Genomic DNA, 21720 nt, shown 5'->3' on the forward strand with positions numbered 1-21720 from the left:
TGATGCTGTTAAGGTGCTACATTCAATATGCCAGCAAGTTTGGAAAACTCAACAGTGGCCAGAGGATTGGAAAAGATCAGTCTGCATCCCAATCCCAAAGAAAGGCAGTGCCAAAGAATGCTCCAACTACCGTACAATTGCACTCATTTCGCACGCTAGCAAGGTTATGCTCAAAATCCTGCAAGGTAGGCTTCAGCAGTATGTGGACCGAGAACTCCCAGAAGTACAAGCTGGATTCCGAAGAGGCAGAGGAACTCGAGACCAAATTGCTAACTCGAGACCAAATTGCCTGACCACTTTATCTGTCTCCTGAGAAACCTATATGTGGGACAGGAAGCAACAGTTAGAACTGGTCATGGAACAACTGAGTGGTTCAAAATTGGGAAAGGAGTACGGCAAGGCTGTATATTGTCCCCCAGCTTATTTAACTTATATGCAGAATACATCATGCGGAAGGCTGGACTGGAAGAAACCCAAGCCGGAATTAAGATTGCCGGAAGAAATATCAACAACCTCTGATATGCAGATGATACCACTCTGATGGCAGAAAGTGAGGAGGAATTAAAGAACCTTCTAACGAGAGTGAAAGAGGAGAGTGCAAAAAACGGTCTGAAACTCAACATCAAAAAAACTAAGATCATGGCCACTGGTCCCATCACCTCCTGGGAAATAGAAGGGGAAGGTATGGAGGCAGTGTCAAATTTTATCTTCCTGGGCTCCATGATCAGTGCAGATGGAGACAGCAGCCCTGAAATTAAAAGACGCCTTCTTCTTGGGAGGAAAGCGATGACAAATCTTGACAGCATCTTGAAAAGCAGAGACATCACCTTGCCAACAAAAGTCCGAATAGTCAAAGCTATGGTTTTTCCTGTCGTGATGTATGGAAGTGAGAGCTGGACCATAAAGAAAGCAGACCGCCGAAGAATTGATGCCTTTGAATTGTGGTGCTGGAGGAGGCTCTTGAGAGTCCCCTGGACTGCAAGGAGAACAAACCTATCAGTTCTAAAGGAAATCAACCCTGAGTGCTCACTGGAAGGACAGATCCTGAAGCCGAGGCTCCAATACTTTGGCCATCTCATGAGAAGAAAAGAGTCCTTGGAAAAAACCTTGATGCTAGGAAGGTGTGATGGCAAGAGGAGAAGGGGACGACCGAGGATGAGATGGCTGGACAGTGTCTGCGAAGCAATCAACATGAACCTGACACAACTCCGGGAGGCAGTAGAAGACAGGAGGGCCTGGCGTGCTCTGGTCCATGGGGTCACGAAGAGTCGGACACGACTAAACGACTAAACACACACACGTCCAATATAACAATGTTTATTTATGGGTTTATAGATAAATCATATAAAGAAAATCATGGATGGTATTTTATTATTCATTCAATAAACGTTGTTTTGATTAATTTTTATGTTTGCTTATGTAGATTCACTTTCATCAAGGTATTTCTATATTCAACTATTTATTTCTTAGCACTTTTAACTCTTTCCAATCTTAACCACATAACTTTCCAAGACTTGTCCTATTCTTATCTCTATCTCTGTATTACTCTTCTTTCTAACACAACCACAGCCCTAACTGCCTAAAAACTATCATTAACTGTCTTTCTTTCTCCTTTTATTTCCCTGGTTCCGCCCCTTCTGTCATGTCATAGGCTCCCATATCATAGCTCTGACCTGACTGACAAGAGTGTTCTGAGAGCTGTCCGTCACAGGCACATTCCAAAATAAGTGGTGGTAGCTAGACTCAGGGAGCTGTTCCCTCTTCTACACAACTTGTCCTAGCCTCCTGAAACTAATTGTATGACTCCAGTATATTGGAGGGCATTGTCCTATTGTCAGCAATGAAGTAACATTAAATTATATTTGCGAAGGCTTTCACGGCTGGGATGTAATGGTTGTTGTGGGTTTTTCAGGTTCTTTGGCTGTGTTCTGAAAGTTGTTCTTACTAATGTTTTGCCAGTCTCTGTGGCCAGCATCTTCAGGGGACAGCACTCTGTGCTCTGGTGTAATTTGCTAGTACCACCAGCTTCTGTACATGGAATGAGCAGAAGCTGCTATTGCCTTGTCTGTTGCCATCTTGATTTGGGTTAGCCCTCCCAGCAATGGTGCTGCTGCATTGTTCCTTCTGACAAAGTATCAAAACTAAGGTCTGCTTCTTAGATGTCTTTTTTTATGATGCCCACATTCAAAAGGCACATTGACTGGCATCAGGTATGTCCACATAAATCCCAGCTATTTCTTTCCAAAAAGACACATGTAGCAGCTGTAAATGGGCAGTTTGAAAGGGGAATGTTGGGTGAGGTTGCTAGAGAATGTGGTTTGGTTTGCATTTTTAAGCAGACTCACCTCATTTTCACTTTCTGGACAAATACACAGGTTGAACAGCAATCTATTCTTTAGATTGTAATGTTGCCATGCTGTTTCCTGCTCAAGAGGTAGATATGGAAATGTGCATGTTAAGGAACACTGCATAGAAAAATGCACAGAATAAGGAAGGATATGTACAAAATTAGAGAAATTTATGGAATTACATGCAAAATGTTGTGCATGGATTAAAATAATCACAGAACAATGACCAGACAGACTTTTATTTATTTATTTATTTATTTATTTATTTTATTTTATTTTATTTTATTTTATTTTATCTATATGCCGCCCACACTACCCAAAGGTCTCTGGGCGGCTTACAGCATTTAAAATACAATAAAGATATGTACAATTAAAATACAATTAAAATATATATAAAATTGCCATCAGACCCACAGCTAATATTATTTCAGTTAAAAGCCTTCTGGAACAGGAAGGTTTTGACCTGGCGCCGAAATGTCATCAGTGTCGGCGCCAGACGAATCTTAGTCAGGAGGGCATTCCATAGTCTGGGGGCAGCTGCCGAAAAGGCCCTTTGTCTGCAAGCCGTCCCTCTTACCTCCTTGAGGGACTGCTCTTTCAAAAGGGCCCCCTGGCTAGATCTTAACTGCCGGGTAGGCTCATATGGAAGGAGGCGGTCCTTCAGGTATGCAGGGCCCAAGCCGTTTAGGTCCATGTGATATGAGCTCCACAGCACAGTGGTTAAACTACAGTATTGCAGTCAATATTGAAGTTCCATCTCAAGGTTGACTCAGGCTTCCACCCTTCTGAGGTTGGTAAGATGGGTACCCAGCTTGCTGGGGGTCAAAGTGTTGTTTGCTTAATTGTGTTGTCAACTGCCCAGAGAGTGCTTTAGCACTATGGGGCAGTATATAAATCACAACAACAATAACATGTAGACCCAGAATGGATATAGACTGCTAATGTGACTGCACTGGCTAACGTGACTATTGTAGCTTGACTTAAATGTAAATGTGTAGGCATCACTGGCCTGCAACCTTTGTACATTAAAACTCTTACAGAAGTTGGAATCCTACACATAAGGATTGCAAATAGTTGGCACTCTCATTTCTCAGAAACCCCCGCTAGTAGGGTCAATGGATTGTCAGGAGACTTAAGTCTAAAATCTCTGGATTACGAAATGTAGCCCAAAACTTCTGAAAAACCAAAGGTTCACTACCCTTTCTTGTACAGACATTATTTGGTGTAAGCTCTATTATACTCAAGACATACTTCTGAATAGCCATGTATAAGAGTGATCCTAAATCATCTTTTTCTTTCCCTTCTCAGCTAACAAATACAGTACACACAGTAGAAAGAGGCATTTTGAACCAGCTGCACATACAGCTCATGGAGCTACGAAGTTGCCAAGGTTATAAGCAGTGTAATCCAAGACCTAAGGGGACTGACACAGGTAACTATATGTGATTACAAAATTCTTAATGCTGACCCAAACTAGCTAAACTCACAAAGACTGGCTGAGTGAAAGACTGGCTGTCAAAAAATAATGCTTCTAAGCCTAATTACAGCATGTGGTGCTTGGCACATATATTTTAAGCTTGGCCTGCAAGAATTTTGAAGCTAACAAATATATGACACTTTACAATATACTCATGTTAATTAATACCTAAGATCAGAAGAACTGCAAAAAAGGTAGAAAAAGTAGACAGAGCTGAATGTATAATTTACCATACCTTCTACCTTTTTTGTACATATATATAATCTTTTGTTTTTGTCAGGGCTAATCACTAGGGCATAGTCTGCCATTTTTTCTCCATATAAGGTATCAGCTTGGGAAATATGAAGTAGATATTGAGTTTGAATAATGTAAAGCTCTTTCCCACACCAATGAGTAACTCAAGTTGTTCCCCAAAAGACATTTGGGAATTGAGATAAGAGCATGAACCTTTCACTTAGGCTTGGGTCAGATTCTTCTTTTCACTTTAAAAACGAACATGTTCTTAGGAGAGGATAGGCTGTGACATCCTAATGCTGTGTGTATTGTTCATTTTATGTCTTCCCTATTGCTGTTCAAAGTATCAGTGTACACTGATTTTGCAGCCTTCTTTTGACCAAGTGCTCCTTTCAGACTCAAAAAAGGTCTTCGGACTCCATCTTCTTTTTTTCTGTTTTGAGCAATCGGACAAATGGGAATTTGCCCTTGTGTTGAACTGACAAAGGGTCATCAAATCCCACTGGACATTGTACCTCTGAGTCTGTGTAGTTTTCCTGTTCACCTCCAAAGGAGGCAATATTTTAATCTTCTGTAATCATGAGCATGTTTAATGTTTTGAAATCATGATATTTGTTCCTGAGAAATACTTCTCTTAAATTTTGTGGAGTTTTGGTTTATTCCTACCAATAAGTATTTCCCTTTTCTTATTACTTATAACTTTTTCCCCCTATTATAAAATATTTTAAAACACTCCCTACCAGGTACCTTTATTGGACTGCTGCTTTATCTATTTATAACACAGTAAATTTCTTTTTAGGAATTAGATGCTGTGCATGGAAAGCTACATTGTGAATGATTTTTCCCAAATTTAAACACTAACAAAGGTTACTCTTGTATTTTCCTATATCAGGAAATAAAGATGGAGGAAGCTATGATCCACACAGGTATCCACACTTTATTATTCTCCTCAGCAGCTTCTTTCCAAATAATTGCATGACCTGGTCCATTTTGACTAATGTCTGTATCCTGCCTGTTGCACATGGCATTGCTTTTGCTGCATGCAAGTGCTAACGATTTTCTTCACCTAGCCATTGGTGTTTATGTTCACCACTTCCATTTAACTTTGCTCCCATTGGCACTTCATGTGGCTCATGTTACATAAGTCCTTCTTTAGGAAATTCACTCATCATCCTTGCGTTGAGCTAGAGACATGGGAGGGAAGGCACAGCTCTGGAAAGATATGCTGTGCAATTGGACTGTAACATCACTAATAATTTCCCAAACTATTCATCCACTGGCTTCCAGTCACTGACCTCCCACATCTGCAGCCTGGGTGACAAATATGTGGCCCTCCGTGTGTTACTGTATTACAAGTCCCATCAACCCTGATGATTGTTCATGCTGGCAGCAGTTGGTGGTGGTTCAAATACAGCATCAGCAGGGCCACAGACTTCCCCACTTTTCATCTTCAGGTTTACTGTTTGTATGACAGGAGTCAACACTTGTACAGTGGTCTCTGAATCTCAACACAACTGGGCACCCTATGGTGTGCCATTATGTAGGGGCAGTTGTGTGTATGTAGGCACAGAGCTTGGAAGTAAAGAGCTAAACATATAACATGTTACTTTTGGAGGGTAATGAGAGTAGCAATTGTGCTATCATTGCAGAGTCACCTAATGACCTATGACTCTTGATATGGTAGGAAGTTACATGTTTGAAATGTTATTTAAGTGGATTTTGGGACCACTTTTCTGTTTTGTAATATTTTTGTTATTTAAAAAAAGTGAAAAATAACATTAATAATGTGCTACTGATGTTACTCTTAAAATAATGAGCAACACATTACTTTTAAAAAATAAATTCCAAGCTCTGTGTAGGCCTTTCTTGGACTAACACCAAAGTACATAAGGGTATAGCAGATGGGATCCCATTAATTCTTTTTACATTTAGTATATGAAGGAACATGTTTGAACTTTTGTCATATTCCTTTGTCTTCATCATTATACTAATTATTGCTTATAAAGATGAAAGGATCTTTTGGCTGAATAATGGTTTTCTGAATCCTTTCCAGTATTTTGAGTTACTGAGCAGATATTAAAACAACACCTTTTTATAGGCTTTGTCATCCAATCTGATTGCTGTGAAAATGTAATCATAATTGACCTCCACATATTGTACATTGTATAATTGTTGACTTTAACTCCCATAGAAACGGATGTTTTACAAAAGTGCAATTATATAGGTACCAACTTGTATTTTACCAGATTGCCCTCTATCAGAACATTCAGGTCTTGCAGCTTTTGAAAAAAATGAATGTTATAACCTTGTTATATATTTATCTGCTGTTTTTGCAACCACTAAATAGTATGTGGTCTGAGATCACATGATATATGGCATTTTTAAGCTAATTTGCATGTATTTGATCAGTACTTGAATGGGGCATATATGGAAAATACTTGAGTGAATTTTAAGGAAAGAGAAACCATATAAATCTGCTGTTTGCAAAACTTCAGTTAAAAAGGTGTATTTATTTATTTATTTATTTTATACCCTGCCTATCTGGCCCACCAGACCACTCTAGGCGGCTCCGGACCACTCTAGGTGTATCTAACTAAATTATATGCAATTGTTTACCTTCTGCACTTGTGGGGGATGATCCACTTGTACATAGACATAGGCTGGAGTCCCATTGCTTAGCATAGTAAGTTGAAACTTGAGTAAGTCCACTGAATCAAGGAAACTTACAGAGCAGTTGACTCACCAAATCCCTCCTGATTCAATAGGCCTGCTTGAGTTGCAACTCAGTCTCCTATGCTAAGCAACAGGATTTTAGCCATTATACCAAATTGTAGTGCTTGTAGACACTTGTCAGAGAGAGAGAAAGGGAAAAGATCATCAATAAGGAGGGTAAGGAGAGGATAGGCTGTGATATCCTAATGCTGTGTGTGTTGTTCATTTTATGTCTTCCCTATTGCTGTTCAAAGTATCAGTGTACACTGATTTTGCAGCCTTCTTTTGACCAAGTGCTCCTTTCAGACTTAAGAAAGGTCTTTGGCCGCCATCTTCTTCTTCTTTCTGTTTTGAGCAATAGGACAAATGGGAATTTGCCCTTGTGCTGGACAAAGGGTCATCAAATCCCACTGGAAATTGTACCTCTGAGTCTGTGTAGTTTTCCTGTTCACCTCCAAAAGAGGCAATATTTTAATCTTCTATAATCATGAGCATGTTTATGTTATCCAGTTTATGTTATCTTTCCTCCCCCAGAATATTTCCAATTAATTTCTCTTGCCTTTCCCATTCTCCACTCTCCCAAATAATAGTAATAATAATAATAATCTTGTGCCATCAAGTCAGTTCTGAGTTATGGCAACCCTTTCCAGAATTTTCTAGGTAGAGAGTAGATAGAAGTGGTTTACCATTCCCTTCTTCTGGGGGCATCCAGGAACTGTGGAGCTTACCCAAGATCACACAGGCTATCTCTTTTGTCAAGAGGCAAACTCCCAACCTCTGTCTCTGCAGCCAGATACTTAAACCACTAAGTGGCCCAACCAACTCCTCTCTCAAATAGTCATGTGTCATTTTAGGGCCACCAGACATTTATTGGGCTGTGTGTTAGTGCTGCTGGTGACTCTTCCCTCTTTTTTGGTGTTTTCTTCTCCTATCTACACCTTGCAAGTTTTGCCTTTCCTTAAACAGACTGGATCTCCCTCTTGTTCCTCAGCAGCCTATTTTGGTTACATGAATATAACCCAGCACTCCAGTTCATTTCTATTTAATTTATATATAAATGCTTGTCTGTCTCTGTGTTTATACCTACCTGTATTTTATATTCTTTTATGTTTATTTGTTAATCTATTAAAATATAAACTATTCTTAATCCTTACAGATGTTTTCTGTTTTAGCACCCATTCTTTTGGATATTATGCTTCTGCAACCTTTCTCATGATGAACAATTATAGATAATTCAGCATCTGCCATATTTAGACAAGGATGTATGAGGGAGGATCTTATTCATAGCCACAATGTCATCCTAACTCTTTAACTTTGTTGTTTACAATTTAAAAAATGAAGACTCATCTTGCACCTTTGAAGGAACAATGTTTTTTGACACAAGCTTTTGTTGACAAGTAGCAATGTGCATTTCTGATTTGGGGGCAGGGGGGAGATTACAAATTCTGTAATTCTTTTTCTGAGCTGGAAGGCTTCATGCCTTACATAGGCTGAAACAAGGCTCTACCGTAGGCAGGGGGAAAGTGGCGCCGGGCAGAACCGAATGAGGCAGCCTCTGCTCCCCTGAGGGTCATAAGTTCAAGGCTGGGGAGTTTGGGAGTTGGAGCCCCCAAAAGGGACTTTGAACACACACAGTCTGGGTGCTCGCCTTCCCATTGATGCGCTCAGGTGTTGCTTGCTCCTGCCTGTCTCAGCAGGCGGCGCTCTGCTTGTGCTGCCTTTCTGTGCTCCAAGTGGGCTGAGCAGGCATGGCATATTGCCAAGCAGCTGCGGCGATGGTGGGTGGGGGCGAGGGCTGCACTCCAGTGCCGGCAGCAGGTAATGGGGAGCGGAGAGGCGGGGAAAGACCTCCATCCAAAATAATGACATATACAGAAGCCTGTAATTTTAAAAGTTTTTATCTTTGCCTGCCTGACGGAGAACATTAGGCTAAAAAGGAGGACGTGGCCTCCTTTTGCCAGACATCTGGCAACCCTAACTTGAGTAGAAGCTGCTTCCTACGGTTGCTGGGAAGCTTCATTTTCAAACAGGAAGTTAGGCCTGTCCAAAACATGACATCTTCTAGCTGGGCCTTTTCTCTTGATGAGCACAATTTAGGTGTTTGTAAGATCTGGGTCTAGGACTCCTAGAAAAAATTATGGGGTCTGTAGTCCAAAACATCTGAAATACACATTCCTGTTGACTACAGCCCATTTCATCAGTTGCATCCAATAAAGTGGACTGTGATCCATTAAAACTAATGCCAAATAAAATCACTTAACCTTTAAGTGCCCATAAGACTCTGTTTATGCAGCAGCAGACTAACTTGGCTACTACCCTGGAAATGTTTTTAATTATTTTCCTGGACTCTAATAGGCAAAACAATTGCTCTATACACCTACTTATTTTACCATTGAGTGTATTATTTGTTTATTTCCACATAGGTCCAAGGCTTGGCTAAAGTGTTCACATATGTGCCTTTTTTTATCTATGGGTTCTCTCTCAATGTGGGTCTCTGCTCAGCTTTGTCTAAAAGAACACATTTTTCCATAACAAATCAATGTACTAATAAGAAAAAGTACATAAAGTGTTCAACTCACTCTCAGCTATTGAACTGAGAGAGAGCAGTTTAGAAAATAATTTGACCCTAAAGGCTGCTAACTACCTTTTCTATTCTTGTTTTTTGACAGAGGACAGTTATGGCATGGATGGGAAGGCTAAGCTGCCAAATTTCACGGAAAATGTCAACTGGCAAGGACTGGAAGATTTGTACAGTGTGAATGAAAGTTTATACGAAGCCAGAAAAGACTACAGACTTAATCTTGATGACTGGGCAAATTACTTGAAGGATGTAGATAGAATCTTTGCACTGCTGAACAGTTACTCTGAGCAAAACAGAACAGCAAAGACTCCAACTGCTCATCCCAGTGCATACTTGGAGGGATCATCCACACCATTTGCCTTGCTGGAAATGAGCTCTGCTGAATCCGACGAAGGTTCCAGCTGGCTGACAGCTCAAGAGGTACAGCCGATCATGCCAACAGATTTGGGATCCCTGGCTTTGAGCACAGTTGAAATAAGCCAGGAAAGCAAACTTGAATTAAGCAATGACATTCCTGCAAAAAGGAATCCAAATTTGCCACACTGGAGTAGTCACCAAGCAGAAAGATGGCTGGAGACTGAAGAACCAGTTAGTATTGAAAGGGATTTCAGTGGGAATGATCTGACAGAGCTGGAATCCAGACATAGCTTCACCTTACAGCCTGCCAGTGTTCTTCAGAAAGATTCTGTCCCAGATAAAGATGCTGTGGAAGACATTTTTGAAGAGCAGATCTACCTTCCTCTGAACTCAGCAACAAAAGTCATTCATCAAGCTTTGAATACACTCATTGTGGAGCATAAAACAGAGAGGGTGTTAAGAAAAAGGGAACACTTTCCAGAATCTTCACAGCTTCTAAGTGTAGAAGGTAGTGCCTCATTACCACTCTCCTCAAATTAGCTTGTCTGAGTCAGCCACACCCTGTTTCCTTCCGTAGTAATTAGTTGACAAATACATGTACCCCTGGCAACTGACATTCCAATATTTTTTAAAAAAATTCTGTACCAGAATGAGACCTGCAGTATGTGTTCAACATACACATAAATAAATGTCATGATGTAGTTTCAGGACTACAAGAGTCCCAGAGTTAAAAAGAAAAAGCAGTGGAATCAATGTGCAGTGATACCCCTATTTTTCCTTGTTAATATAAAGGCACCTTCAAATGAATTTCAAGTAACCTTTTCCTCTCTGATTCCTATAATGACTCACCACCACAAATGAATGTTTCTGTCTTTCTAAGATCTTTGAATAATAAATTTTTATTAACAACTTTAACCACTGTTAAATTTTACTCATATTGCCAGAGTAAAATTATATTGCACTTTTATAATCTGTGTGCCATACCCTTTATTAATCTGGTACTTCTACACGTTCTTAGCTTTGATAATGATGTGTAATTTGCAAAACAGTAAATGGGTTGGTAGTGAAAGTGCTAAGCGGCATGGATTAGGAAAACTAATTAGCTGAACGTTGAACAGAAGATCATGTTTGATTTTTAAACCTGTATGCTCAAATTGGTTTATGTTAATTCCCCCCCCCCCAAGAAAGATAGCACTAATGAAAGATTTAATAGGAGTTAAATTGACTTCAGATTTCAATGTATGAGGAGAGGTATAAAGTAATTAAAGTGTTACTTTTTATTTTTATTAAAGGAAGTTTAATTTTGAGTAGTTATAGCCTTGGTGTCTCCAGAAATTTCTCAGATGATTTTTAAACTAAAAAAATAGACTCAAATCCAAAGAGCAGTTATATACATACAGAAATGTGCCTACATAGTGTTCTAGCCTGAAATATGTACAGACATATGAAGCCTATCATTTTGTAAAGAAGAGTGCACTGTTGAGGCACCCACATTTTTCTACACAATGCACCTTACCTCTATGGTACCATATAAAATGTTGGATTATAGTCATGCATTTTAATGCAGGCTCTTCTTATACAGACAGAATCTCCTAAATGCAGATGGGGTATATGCATCAGATGGTGTTCCCCTTTGCTTTAATATAAGAAATAAGTATATATCCATCAGAACTTGACAGAATACTGAAGAGACCTAGAATAGAAAAGCTAAATTGGAAAACAAAGTGTGACAATATAAAATCTAGGTTTCAAAGATACAGTACTACAAACTATTCACAATAGTACAATGCATTCAAAAGTTCTCTGCTATACTTTTTAAAATGATTTTTAAAAAAACACATACCCTCAACAATGATATGCTTTTGAATTACTATTATTCAGCTATCTGGTTTATAGGAAAGTAATCTCTTATGTGTGTTAACAAATAATTTGTTTAAAGGCCATTTAAATTTAGCGGTTCAGCATTCTGTGGTCTTTGAAATAATTTTCAAGAATATCTTATGATGGTCTTTGTAAACTTCTTGGAATCAACTAGGTGTTTATCATGTATATGTCATGAACTGAATGACAGAAAAGTTTATTTATGGGCATGAATGATGCTGTGTGTATATAGATTTTACATTATTAGTCTATAAAATGTGTTCATGTAAAAAATATTCTGCAATACTTATATAGAACAATTCTGACTTCAGGGAAGTCTAGAAGCAATATTTCTTAAATAAAAGAGTTCCTGTATCTGTTTCATATAAATCTGCCAGCTATATGACAGTATATGATAAATGAAGTTGAAGCATCACATTTTAATAATTAAAAACATCAAACAAACAGTAGCAATACAGGCTGGAGAGGAAATAAGTAAGCTGGCGTACATTCCAGCAACATGTTTTGAAAAAGGTTCCCCTTGACATTTTTAGTACAGTTGTGTCCGACTCTAGGGGGCGGTGCTCATATCGTTTTCAAGCCGTAGAGCCAGCGCTTGTCTGAAGACAGTTTCCGTTGTCACGTGACCAGCATGACTAGGGAACACTGTTTTACCTTCCCACTGAGGTGGTACCTATTTATCTGCTCGCATTTACATGCTTTCGAACTGCTAGGTTGGCGAGGAGCTGAGAGAAAGCAACGGGAGCTCACTCCGTCGCATGGATTCGATCTTACGACTGCTGGTCTTCTGACCCTGCAGCACAGGCTTCTGCGGTTTAGCCCGCAGCGCCATCACGTCCCTTGAAAATGGGAGAGCTTTGGATCTGATCGCTCCAAAACTTACAGTGGACTTTTGAACATCCCCTTTCTGATGCTACCATTGGAAAATAATATGAAGGGAAGGTTTCTGTATCTACAATAAAACTTGTAAATATCGTTGCTGAGCAGAAAAAAAAAATCTCTTCCTCCTAAAGCAGGGGTCAGGGAACTTTTTTACCTCCCCCCCCCAAAAAAATGTATATAAGCCAACATTACCCCCTTGATTTGAAAGGAAGGAAATGATACAGTATTTGGATCCAGAATTTTATTGAATCTATTCAAAATTACTGTGAAAGCGTCAATTTACTTGAAAACTTCAGGTTTTGGAGAAATGATGTTGCTTCATCTTGGATACAAGACCATCAATACTGGGGCATTTTGATGTCAGAGCAATATGGATACAGTCTTCAGGGTCCAATCAATTTCTCTGCTTTGTTTTTATGTTTGTAAGTATGGAAAATCCCTGTTCACAAAGGTAGGTTGTTGCAAAAGGCAGCAAATTTTTTACTGCCTTCTCATGTGCAATTTTGAATGCCTTTGCAGCTGTTGACATCCAAACATTTGACAGATCTGCTTGGTTTTCAAATGCAATACAATACGTGCTTTGTTATTGCATCGAAGCTCAAGAATTGACTCTGCCAAATCTTGAGGCTCTTCTGGTACAACAGCAAAAGGTGCTACACTCAATATGCCAGCAAGTTTGGAAAACTCAGCAGTGGCCAGAGGACTGGAAAAGATCAGTATACATCCCAATTTCAAAGAATGGCAGTGCCAAAGAATGCTCCAACTACCGTACAATTGCACTCATTTCACACACTAGCAAGATTATGCTCAAAATCCTCCATGGTAGGCTTCAGCAGGATGTGGACCGAGAACTCCCAGAAGTACAAGCTGGATTTTGAAGGGGCAGAGGAACTAGAGACCAAATTGCTAACACACAGTGGATTATGGAGAAAGCCAGAGTGTTCCATAAAAACATCTACTTCTGCCTCATGGCGCAGTGGTGAAACCGCTGTACTGCAGTCAAAACTGTGCTTACAACCTGGGGTTCAATCCCAGGTAGCCGGCTCAAGGTTGACTCAGCCTTCTATCCTTCCGAGGTCAGTAAAATGAGTACCCAGCTCGCGGGGGGGGGGGAATGTGTAGCCTGCATAATTAACTTGTAAACTAAACCGCCCAGAGAGTGCTTGAAGTGCTATGGGGCAGTATATAAGCAAGACGCTTTGCTTTTTGCTTAATTGACTACGCAAAAGCATGGCAGAAAGTGAGGAGGAATTAAAGAATCTCTTAATGAGGGTGAAAGAGGAGAGTGCAAAAATGGTCTGAAGCTCAACATCAAAACAACTAAGATCATGGCCACTGGTCCCATCACCTTTTGGCAAATAGAAGGGGCAGATATGGAGGCAGTGACAGATTTTACTTTCTTGGGCTCCATGATCACTGCAGAGGGTGACAGCAGCCACAAAATTCAAAGATGCCTGCTTCTTGGTAGGAAAGCAATGGTAAACTTAGACAGCACCTTAAAAAGCCACCCTTTACCCCCCCCCTTAATTCAGGGTTTCTCTTTTTCCTTACCTGTTCTTTTTCATAGTTTTGAGTCAGTCTCTCTCACTCACTCTCTCTCTACCTCTCACACACACATCCATCCATCCATCCATCCATCCACCCACCCTCCCTCCCTCCATTTCCTCCCTCCCTCCATTTTCTACATACATTTAAATAAGCTTGATGAAGTCCTTGGTCTCTCGCACCTTTCTTCCCTCCTTCCCTTGCTTGCTCCTTGACCCTTTCCCTCCTCCTGCTTCTTTGCAGTCATTTCCAGAGGAAGCAGTCATTCAGAAGCCCCGGATTGATTGGTTGCCTGGGGCTAATCCACAGCTGTAACCAATCAAGCAGGCTTATCTCTGATCTCTGAACAAATGGAGGATTTACAAGTGCCCTGCTGCAACCAAGGAAGTAACAGGGAGATGTGGCTTACAATTTGAGGTTTGGCTGCAGAGGGTGGGGGTGGGAGGGAGGGAGGGGGTAGCACTCCACTCATTACCCCCAGGATTTTCACTTTTACCCCATTTGGGGTAATTTACCCCTGTTCCCTGACCTATGTCCTAAAGCACTATAGCCTTAGTCTGTCAAAGCTGCTAGTAAAGGTAAAATAAGTGGAATGGGTTAACCTCCGTTTTTGATCAGATGACCTAGTCTGCAACTTGAATGCAAGCATGGAAGATGCTGATTTGTTACATGCATCAAAATATATGAATATACAGTTCATGGCTTCTACCAAATCCTAATCTAAACAGTAAAGGAATTTACAAGTTCTAGTTGGTTGCAAAGCCTGGCACAGCTTGGAAAAGACTTTTAAATAGTCAGGCTTAACCAGGAGGAACCATGCCTTCAATATCCATTTGTTGCAACTAAGGCCACGGTTATGCCAGGGAAATGTCCCCCTGTTCTAATGATACATTTCATATCTTTGTTGTACTGAATCGTGGTCATGTGGTATACCTGGATGAATGTCCCAATGTGTTTTAACATTACTGATTCATTTTCTCTCCTTTGAATTGTTATGACACCATGGTACCAATTTATTTTCTCTCATTTTGGGGGGAGGCGCTGCAGCCCCTTTAATTTTTTTTTTAAAAAATGATATGTTGGGTAGGGTTCTTGTTCAGTAAAATGTCCTTTCCTGGGGCTAGTGTCTCTGGAAGAACTGCACTGCACCAGGGCCGTGTTGCTTGCCTGACAGTAGGTCTGATTGTCCTTTAAGCTGGAATTGTCCTTTAAAGTCACTGACAGAAGTTTACCATGTCGTATCACTAAGGAATATATCGAAACACCATTGAAACAACAAAAAAAGAAACTTTCCGATGAGAAAATATAATTACATGGCTGGCCAGGAAAATGATTCATTAATGGCCCTACATCATCTGGCTGCAAATTCATGCAACAACCTAACAGGGATATAACTTGGGAACATTTGCCTGGTGTGACCTTGGCTTCAAGTATCATACAACAGCACACACCAACCACAAGGTATAAAACTGCTTTGTCAAGAGATGTATTGACTACTTTTCTAGATGAGCCACTGGATGGCACTCTAACACTATATAAATAGTCTCTCTGGTTGTAACATATTCCAGTCCTGTAAAATGCATATGATGAATATAGTTGAAACTTCCGTCTTTTTAACAATTAAAACCACCAAACAAACAGTAGCAACATATTCTAAAGTTTTATAAATCACTGGCCAAAATCCTGTTGACTACCTTCACCTGCATAATTCAAAGCTGCGTAAATGATTGCATAATTCACAGCAAGGCAAAATGATATCTAGCAAACAGCTCCGCAAGTGGAGTTCTTCAACTCTTTGCACAATGATTTGTGCTATCAGACGCAGAATTTGTATTGTCTGCAAGCATCCTTAGGAGTAAATTTGCAGTTCAACTGCAATCAAATTTCAGCCATTGTGTTTATGCCTCATAGAATTAAACATGTCTCTACAAATGAAAAGGTATAGATTGAACACTCCTGAAAGAGAAATAGATATGCTTATACTCATACAGTGCTTAAAATCAGAATGACCCGATTTAAATCAAGGAAATGTACACCAATACTTCCATTTCTTGAGAACATGAAAATGGAAGTGCATCTTCTCTAATTTGCCAACTCTTGAATAAACACAGTATCTACATTAAATTTAAAACAGCAAGGCTGGTGCTACCCGTCTGAACACAGATGATATATCTCCTCACTTCATTATTTTCAAAAGCATTTGGCTGGTGGAAGTCACATAACACCATATAATAAAACATGGATCAAAGGTACTATGGGTTTTTGGTAAAGCAAAACAAAGCTCCTATGGAGATAGGATATCATTTTCAAACAAACTGAGTCTATGTGGCTTTCTCACTAAAGTAGTTGAGTCACAACACTAATAATTAAATGAATCCATACAATACTGCATTAAATACTTGCATGTGGACTAAAGCTACACCTAAATGATCCTAAATGAGTGCCAGAAGCACAGCTTATAAAAGTTACTTTTGGTTTCTGCCATATCCATGTTGGCTGGGTGAAATTTAGGGAGTTACTTCCCTCGGCTCTACGTGAGATAGAAAGCTTTAAATTTACCTCTTTTCCAAGACTGTGTAAGCACCTCCCTTCGTCATGCCCTCCTACAGCCACTTTCAGAACCCCACTGGGGTAAACAGATCTGATGGAGCATTTGCTGTGGGCAGGAAATAATTAAACAACACCCCCACCCATGCACAGTGCTGCTTTCTACACTTGACCTTCCTTCTCCCCCACCTTGGAATATAAAGTATAATATTTGTCACAACATAACACATTTGAGACACCATGTTTATTTCAAAACGTCAAGTATTGAAGGGCTCACTTCCAGACAGATTTTTGCAACAAATTCTGTCCAAACTTTGTTTTACATTAATTTGTACAATGGTTTTGAAAATTGTTCTTTGTTCCTTTGAGACATGAGGATTAGTAAAAAAAAACCTTCAATAAAAAGTTACCTATTCCACACAAGTCCATCACATTTGCATTTTTGTTACCACAGACACAACAGCTAAACGCGTTCCCATCTGACACACTCAGAAATATATCCAATATAACATTAACATTTTTAACTATTTTGCTCCTTGAATCATACAGTTTCTTCTTTCTAGGCATCTCATTGTAAAAATACCCAATATATCATTGTTTCACTTGAAGTCAATGGCAAAAATCTACTTTGCTTCAGTTTTGGATGATGTGAGAAACTATCCTAGTAAAAAATGCTAACTGGTTCAAAATTGCATATTTCATAGAATATATAACTCATCCCTGCAGTGTTTGTTTTTACACAGAGGTATCACATATCTCCAGTGAGTCTCAAGCCTATGTTTTTAACTATACACTGCACATTGTTATGTTATATTTTTGGCTATCCAGTGCTCTTTGCAAGAATAACAGTATATAACCTTTTAAAGGTAATCAGTAATCACAAATGAAAGACACAGTTTTTCTGTTTCTGCTAACATTGTCATCTCATTCAATCAATATTACTTAGAACAACAATGATATGGTCCATACAGAAGGAACATCAAGTGTCCAAAATGCATGTTTTATGTCTGCTCAAAAGGTGCCACAAGAATCATAAAAACCTGTCACTGGCTATCACATCAGCTTAGGAAAACTACATTACAATTTCTTTGAACCATTATTCTCTTTCTTCAGAAAGCTACAGGTCCAAAACCTTACTTGCTGAGAATCAATAAATTACAAAGAATTCTTTAGGCTAAGATATCTAAAAAGACTGCTTTAGAATCTCTGTGATGTTGACCAAACAACTCACTTGAGGAGCTGGACTGTGTGCCCAAGCTACCATTAATTCTGTGCCCTTATTTAGCAAGACAGACATCAGAATTTCAGAAGGTAAGCTCATGCTGCTATTTAAACCCTATTTAAAATATTTCTCATGCCAAAAAAGAGGATTCCTTTGACACATTAGCACCAGTTTTTCAATCAGTTCAAAGGTGATCCAGTTAATTTAACAATTTGTTCTGGTATGGAGGATGATTTTTCACTCTCTGTTGCACCAAAAACATTGTTTTTGGAAACCTGCTATCACAGTTATTCAAGAACAAATCCAAGGCTCACACCCTCCCTTTTATGAGAACATATTGCAGAATACAAGAGTAGTAAGATAACACTATAAATATGTTGATGACACATTAACTGGACAGGTATATGTTCAGACTAACACACTGCATTGGAGGCAATCAACACAATTTCAAATTTCAAACATGGAATCAATGTTGAAATAACTAGATGGAAGAATATGAATATTCTGAGGCAATATTAGGTTTGTATGTACCCTTAGTACTGCAATTATAAACATCTATTTACATTATTATTTATGGCTATCTACTTCCATGTGCATTATATACAACATATCAAATTATTAAATTGAATGAAACTGTTGCAAGGAGGGAAAGGTGGGGGACTTACCCTGAAGCATTACACTATTGGCCCAAAGGAACCCCTCTTGTAATTCCTCCATCTCTAATTATAAAAAAGTCAAATCCTCTTCTCCATTAGCAATGATGTGTCTTCTGGCCAAACTTCAACTTGCTGCTTTAAGCAATCACAGTAACACAACATAAGCAGCATATAGCAGTGGTGTCTGAATGGAAAGCTAACCCTTTTGCAGAGCATAGAAAAGTTGCTTTTTTGGATTACAGTGCTCAGAGTCCCCTAGCCAGCCATGGTGGTAATTCTAGTCTGAGCAAGTAACTTTTCTATGTTCTCCAGCTATGTTTTCAACATGTGGCATTAATTTTCCTCGAAATACAGAACTGTTACACAGAGGCCATTTATCTGTAAAGTTGGTTCCCTGCAAATCATGATTTAGGAACCAACCTTATGAAAACCAATACTCTTCTCGCCCCATATGTCACCTCTTCAGGACTCTACCTCCACCCACAGCTCTCTTCCCAGCATTTACTGCAATTCTGCATTCCACCTGCATCAACATAAACCTTGATTTACAGTGTTGGCATTGCGCATGCATCATGCCAAGCAATTCCGAACTACAAATATAACTCATTGTGTCCTGTGCTTTCTGTGTGCAAAAAGTTCCCCTTCCTATTCTCTTCCTCTGCTAGAAGAGTGTTATCTGAAGTGTTTCTCCTCCCCTTGTTTCCTAATGACTTCAACTCCCAAGGTTTTGTGTTTGGGCAAGACCCCAGTTTCGACTGACAGCAACTCATCTTGTTATCAGAAGCCCTATTTAAACTTGTCCTGAATTTCAGGGCTGCACAGCACTCATTGTCCAGTTCTTTGACTGCAAGAAGGAAAGGTGTCACCATGGAAATCCTTCATGACACACACAAAAAAACCCAAAGGAACATACCAGATACTTGCAATACAAGTAGCCTTTCAAGAAAGAACAGAACATCTCATTGAGCATCCCAAAGACTTTTTTATTTCTCCCGTCATCTTGATGCATGTTTTCTATTAATCATATTTTAAGCTGACAGCAGACTTTGTGCACCTTGCAATTAATTGTTCTTAAAAACTAATGAAAGTGGAACAAAAGAAATGTGATAACATCTGAATAAAAGGAGAAGAAGCAGCTAGCATGAAACTAGTTCTAACCATTTGCAATGTCCAGCTACATGGGCTCTTTCCCTCAATAGTTGTCTTTTAAATATATATGTATGAAGTAGCACCAGAAACATGGACGTGGGAAGAGCAGGCAAGCCTGCTTCATCCTTTCTGGACTTTGTTCAGAAATTCTTTCATCTCTCCAAAGCTGCATTTCCTACCATAGGGGCAGAAGATAATAAGAAATAATGTATGAAAGCAGCTGAAGGGTGTGATGTTCAGGAGACAAATAGCAGCTCGGTTAAGCTTTAAGCATTTGCTTATCCTGAAAATACTTCTCCGTGCCTGCTTTGCATTACTAAAAAGAGTAGTTCAGTGAAACTGGACCAAAAGAACTGAGCACTCAATGTGGAGCTTCAGTCCCAATTTCTCCATACTTGGGCATCGATGTACAAGTTTTTTTTCTAATATGTCACACCCATATCCACTTTGGCTGTCCCATAATTCTTTCTTGATGTGGATGAAACTAAGGAATAATGAGATACTCCAAATACTACAATTTTAATGGATGCAGAAGTATGTCAAATGTACAGATACCCTAAGGGTAATTTCACCCATCTGACAGCTCACCCACAAGAAACAGAGAAACTCCTTTTTGAATGACAGCAGACTGAACAGCAATGTGGTCATGTAAGTGCACCAATATATCCTTGGATGAAGACATAGTACACAAAGGAGAATGTGAGCAGCAATCTAGCTCATGCAATACTAAAACCCATCCTATAATACACATTAGACTCTCTTCCAATGACCCACTCCAAGCCACATTTTAGTTTTTGCCTGTTCGGTCAAAGAAACTCTGAGTAGGAATTTGGTAGCAGCAGTAGAGCATTTGTTGCGTATTAGCTCTGAGATGCAAGAATATACGAATGCTAAACTGGCATTTATGTACAGTTTTGCTGTGTTTTAATATTACCACAAATCACTAATTATAATTTTGCAACCTCTGTCCTAAAGTAAGAATATATTACATCATGCTCAAATTAAATTTCTGTAACAGACTAAAATTATTATGCCTTACATTTTCAGGCTTTAATTGGTTTACCATTTATCAGGCATATCTTAACAGTTCTGGGGCTTCAAGTAATTCTTTAAAATAAAGACAACATCCTGTGTAACTGGACATTTCATGACGCCAAATGTCCTCTTTTTGTCATTCAGATGAATGAAAAAAATAACCAGAAAAATACACATAACAAATAAGTTACCCAACCTAAGTTGCATAGCTGAGACGTTTTAGTTGTGCTTTGAAAAAACTAATTATATATTCCTCCCCCAGCTTAGTATTTTGTCACAAGTGATTTGCATTGCTGTCAAATGACGTAGGATCTCTGACCATTTTAGCATCTGCCTGTATACAGAGGTTTAACAGACACTGTTCAAGTACTTACAATCACACTTTAAAACTCCATTCCTCAATGGGAAAAAAGCAACTTGGGTTGTTCTGAGGTATCCAGCCCTCAGATAAGCCATGGCTTTGTGCATTAAGCTCTGTTGGTTTATCATATGTTTGCAGATCATGTTAAGAAATAAAGGCACCGGTGTTTCAAAAGGCCCCATACTTAAAATTTACCAACAAATCAAATTTGAGATTGTGCCCCTATATCCCAGGGGTGGCTTCTTCAGAACCCTTCTCAATTGAAGCATTTATTGCTGTTGTAAGGGGACCCGGATAGGTTTGTGCTGTGTTAGGCATTCCTGCTGCCAGACTGATATCTTCAGCACGTTCGCCTTGAGAGCTAAAAGTGGGGCAGGATCTAGTTCGTGCATAGTTTGGATGAGCTCCATTGCTACCCACTACTTCACTCACTGTATTGATAGGTGAATCCCTCCACACCTGCCTTTGCAGCTTTTCTTCTTTATACTTAATGGAATACCAGGCAAGGAAAATGAACAGGAATCCAACACATTTGAGACCAGCTGCGAGCCCAAAGTAGACAAAACGAAATGATGTCACATCGTATTCCCAACATGAGCCTTGCACGCCACACTCTTGTTGCCACAGCATACAGGTGGTATCAATGACGGCTCCAAAATAAATTGGAGTAGGAATGTATGCTGAAAGAAATGGGAAGAGTAAAATCAACTACATTGAATAGTTAATTGTACTG

At 39.4% G+C, this 21720-nt stretch overlaps 2 protein-coding genes across 8 annotated transcripts in view; one reads left to right on the forward strand and one right to left on the reverse strand.

The window, feature by feature from the left end:
* Positions 1-11944, forward strand: part of SULF1 (sulfatase 1) — a 134924-nt gene extending 122980 nt beyond the window's left edge. For 2 of the 4 annotated variants that reach the window (XM_072999011.2, XM_078393807.1), the window contains 3 exons: positions 3657-3780; positions 4952-4985; positions 9441-11944. In XM_072999011.2, coding sequence (XP_072855112.2) covers positions 3657-3780; positions 4952-4985; positions 9441-9471 — 189 coding nt within the window. In that variant the 3' untranslated portion in view covers positions 9472-11944. The remainder of the gene's footprint in view (positions 1-3656; positions 3781-4951; positions 4986-9440) is intronic. The other 2 variants (XM_020812507.3, XM_072999010.2) reach the window with 1 other exon arrangement.
* Positions 11945-16789: 4845 nt separating this feature from the next.
* SLCO5A1 (solute carrier organic anion transporter family member 5A1) overlaps positions 16790-21720 on the reverse strand; it is a 79911-nt gene continuing 74980 nt past the window's right edge. For 3 of the 4 annotated variants that reach the window (XM_072999012.2, XM_078393809.1, XM_078393808.1), the window contains exon 9: positions 19405-21667. In XM_072999012.2, coding sequence (XP_072855113.2) covers positions 21628-21667 — 40 coding nt within the window. In that variant the 3' untranslated portion in view covers positions 19405-21627. Of the gene's footprint in view, positions 21668-21720 lie in introns of all 4 variants that reach the window. The other variant, XM_020812520.3, reaches the window with a different exon arrangement.

This window comes from Pogona vitticeps, chromosome 4, assembly GCF_051106095.1.
Source record: "Pogona vitticeps strain Pit_001003342236 chromosome 4, PviZW2.1, whole genome shotgun sequence".
NCBI classification, from domain to species: domain Eukaryota; kingdom Metazoa; phylum Chordata; class Lepidosauria; order Squamata; family Agamidae; genus Pogona; species Pogona vitticeps.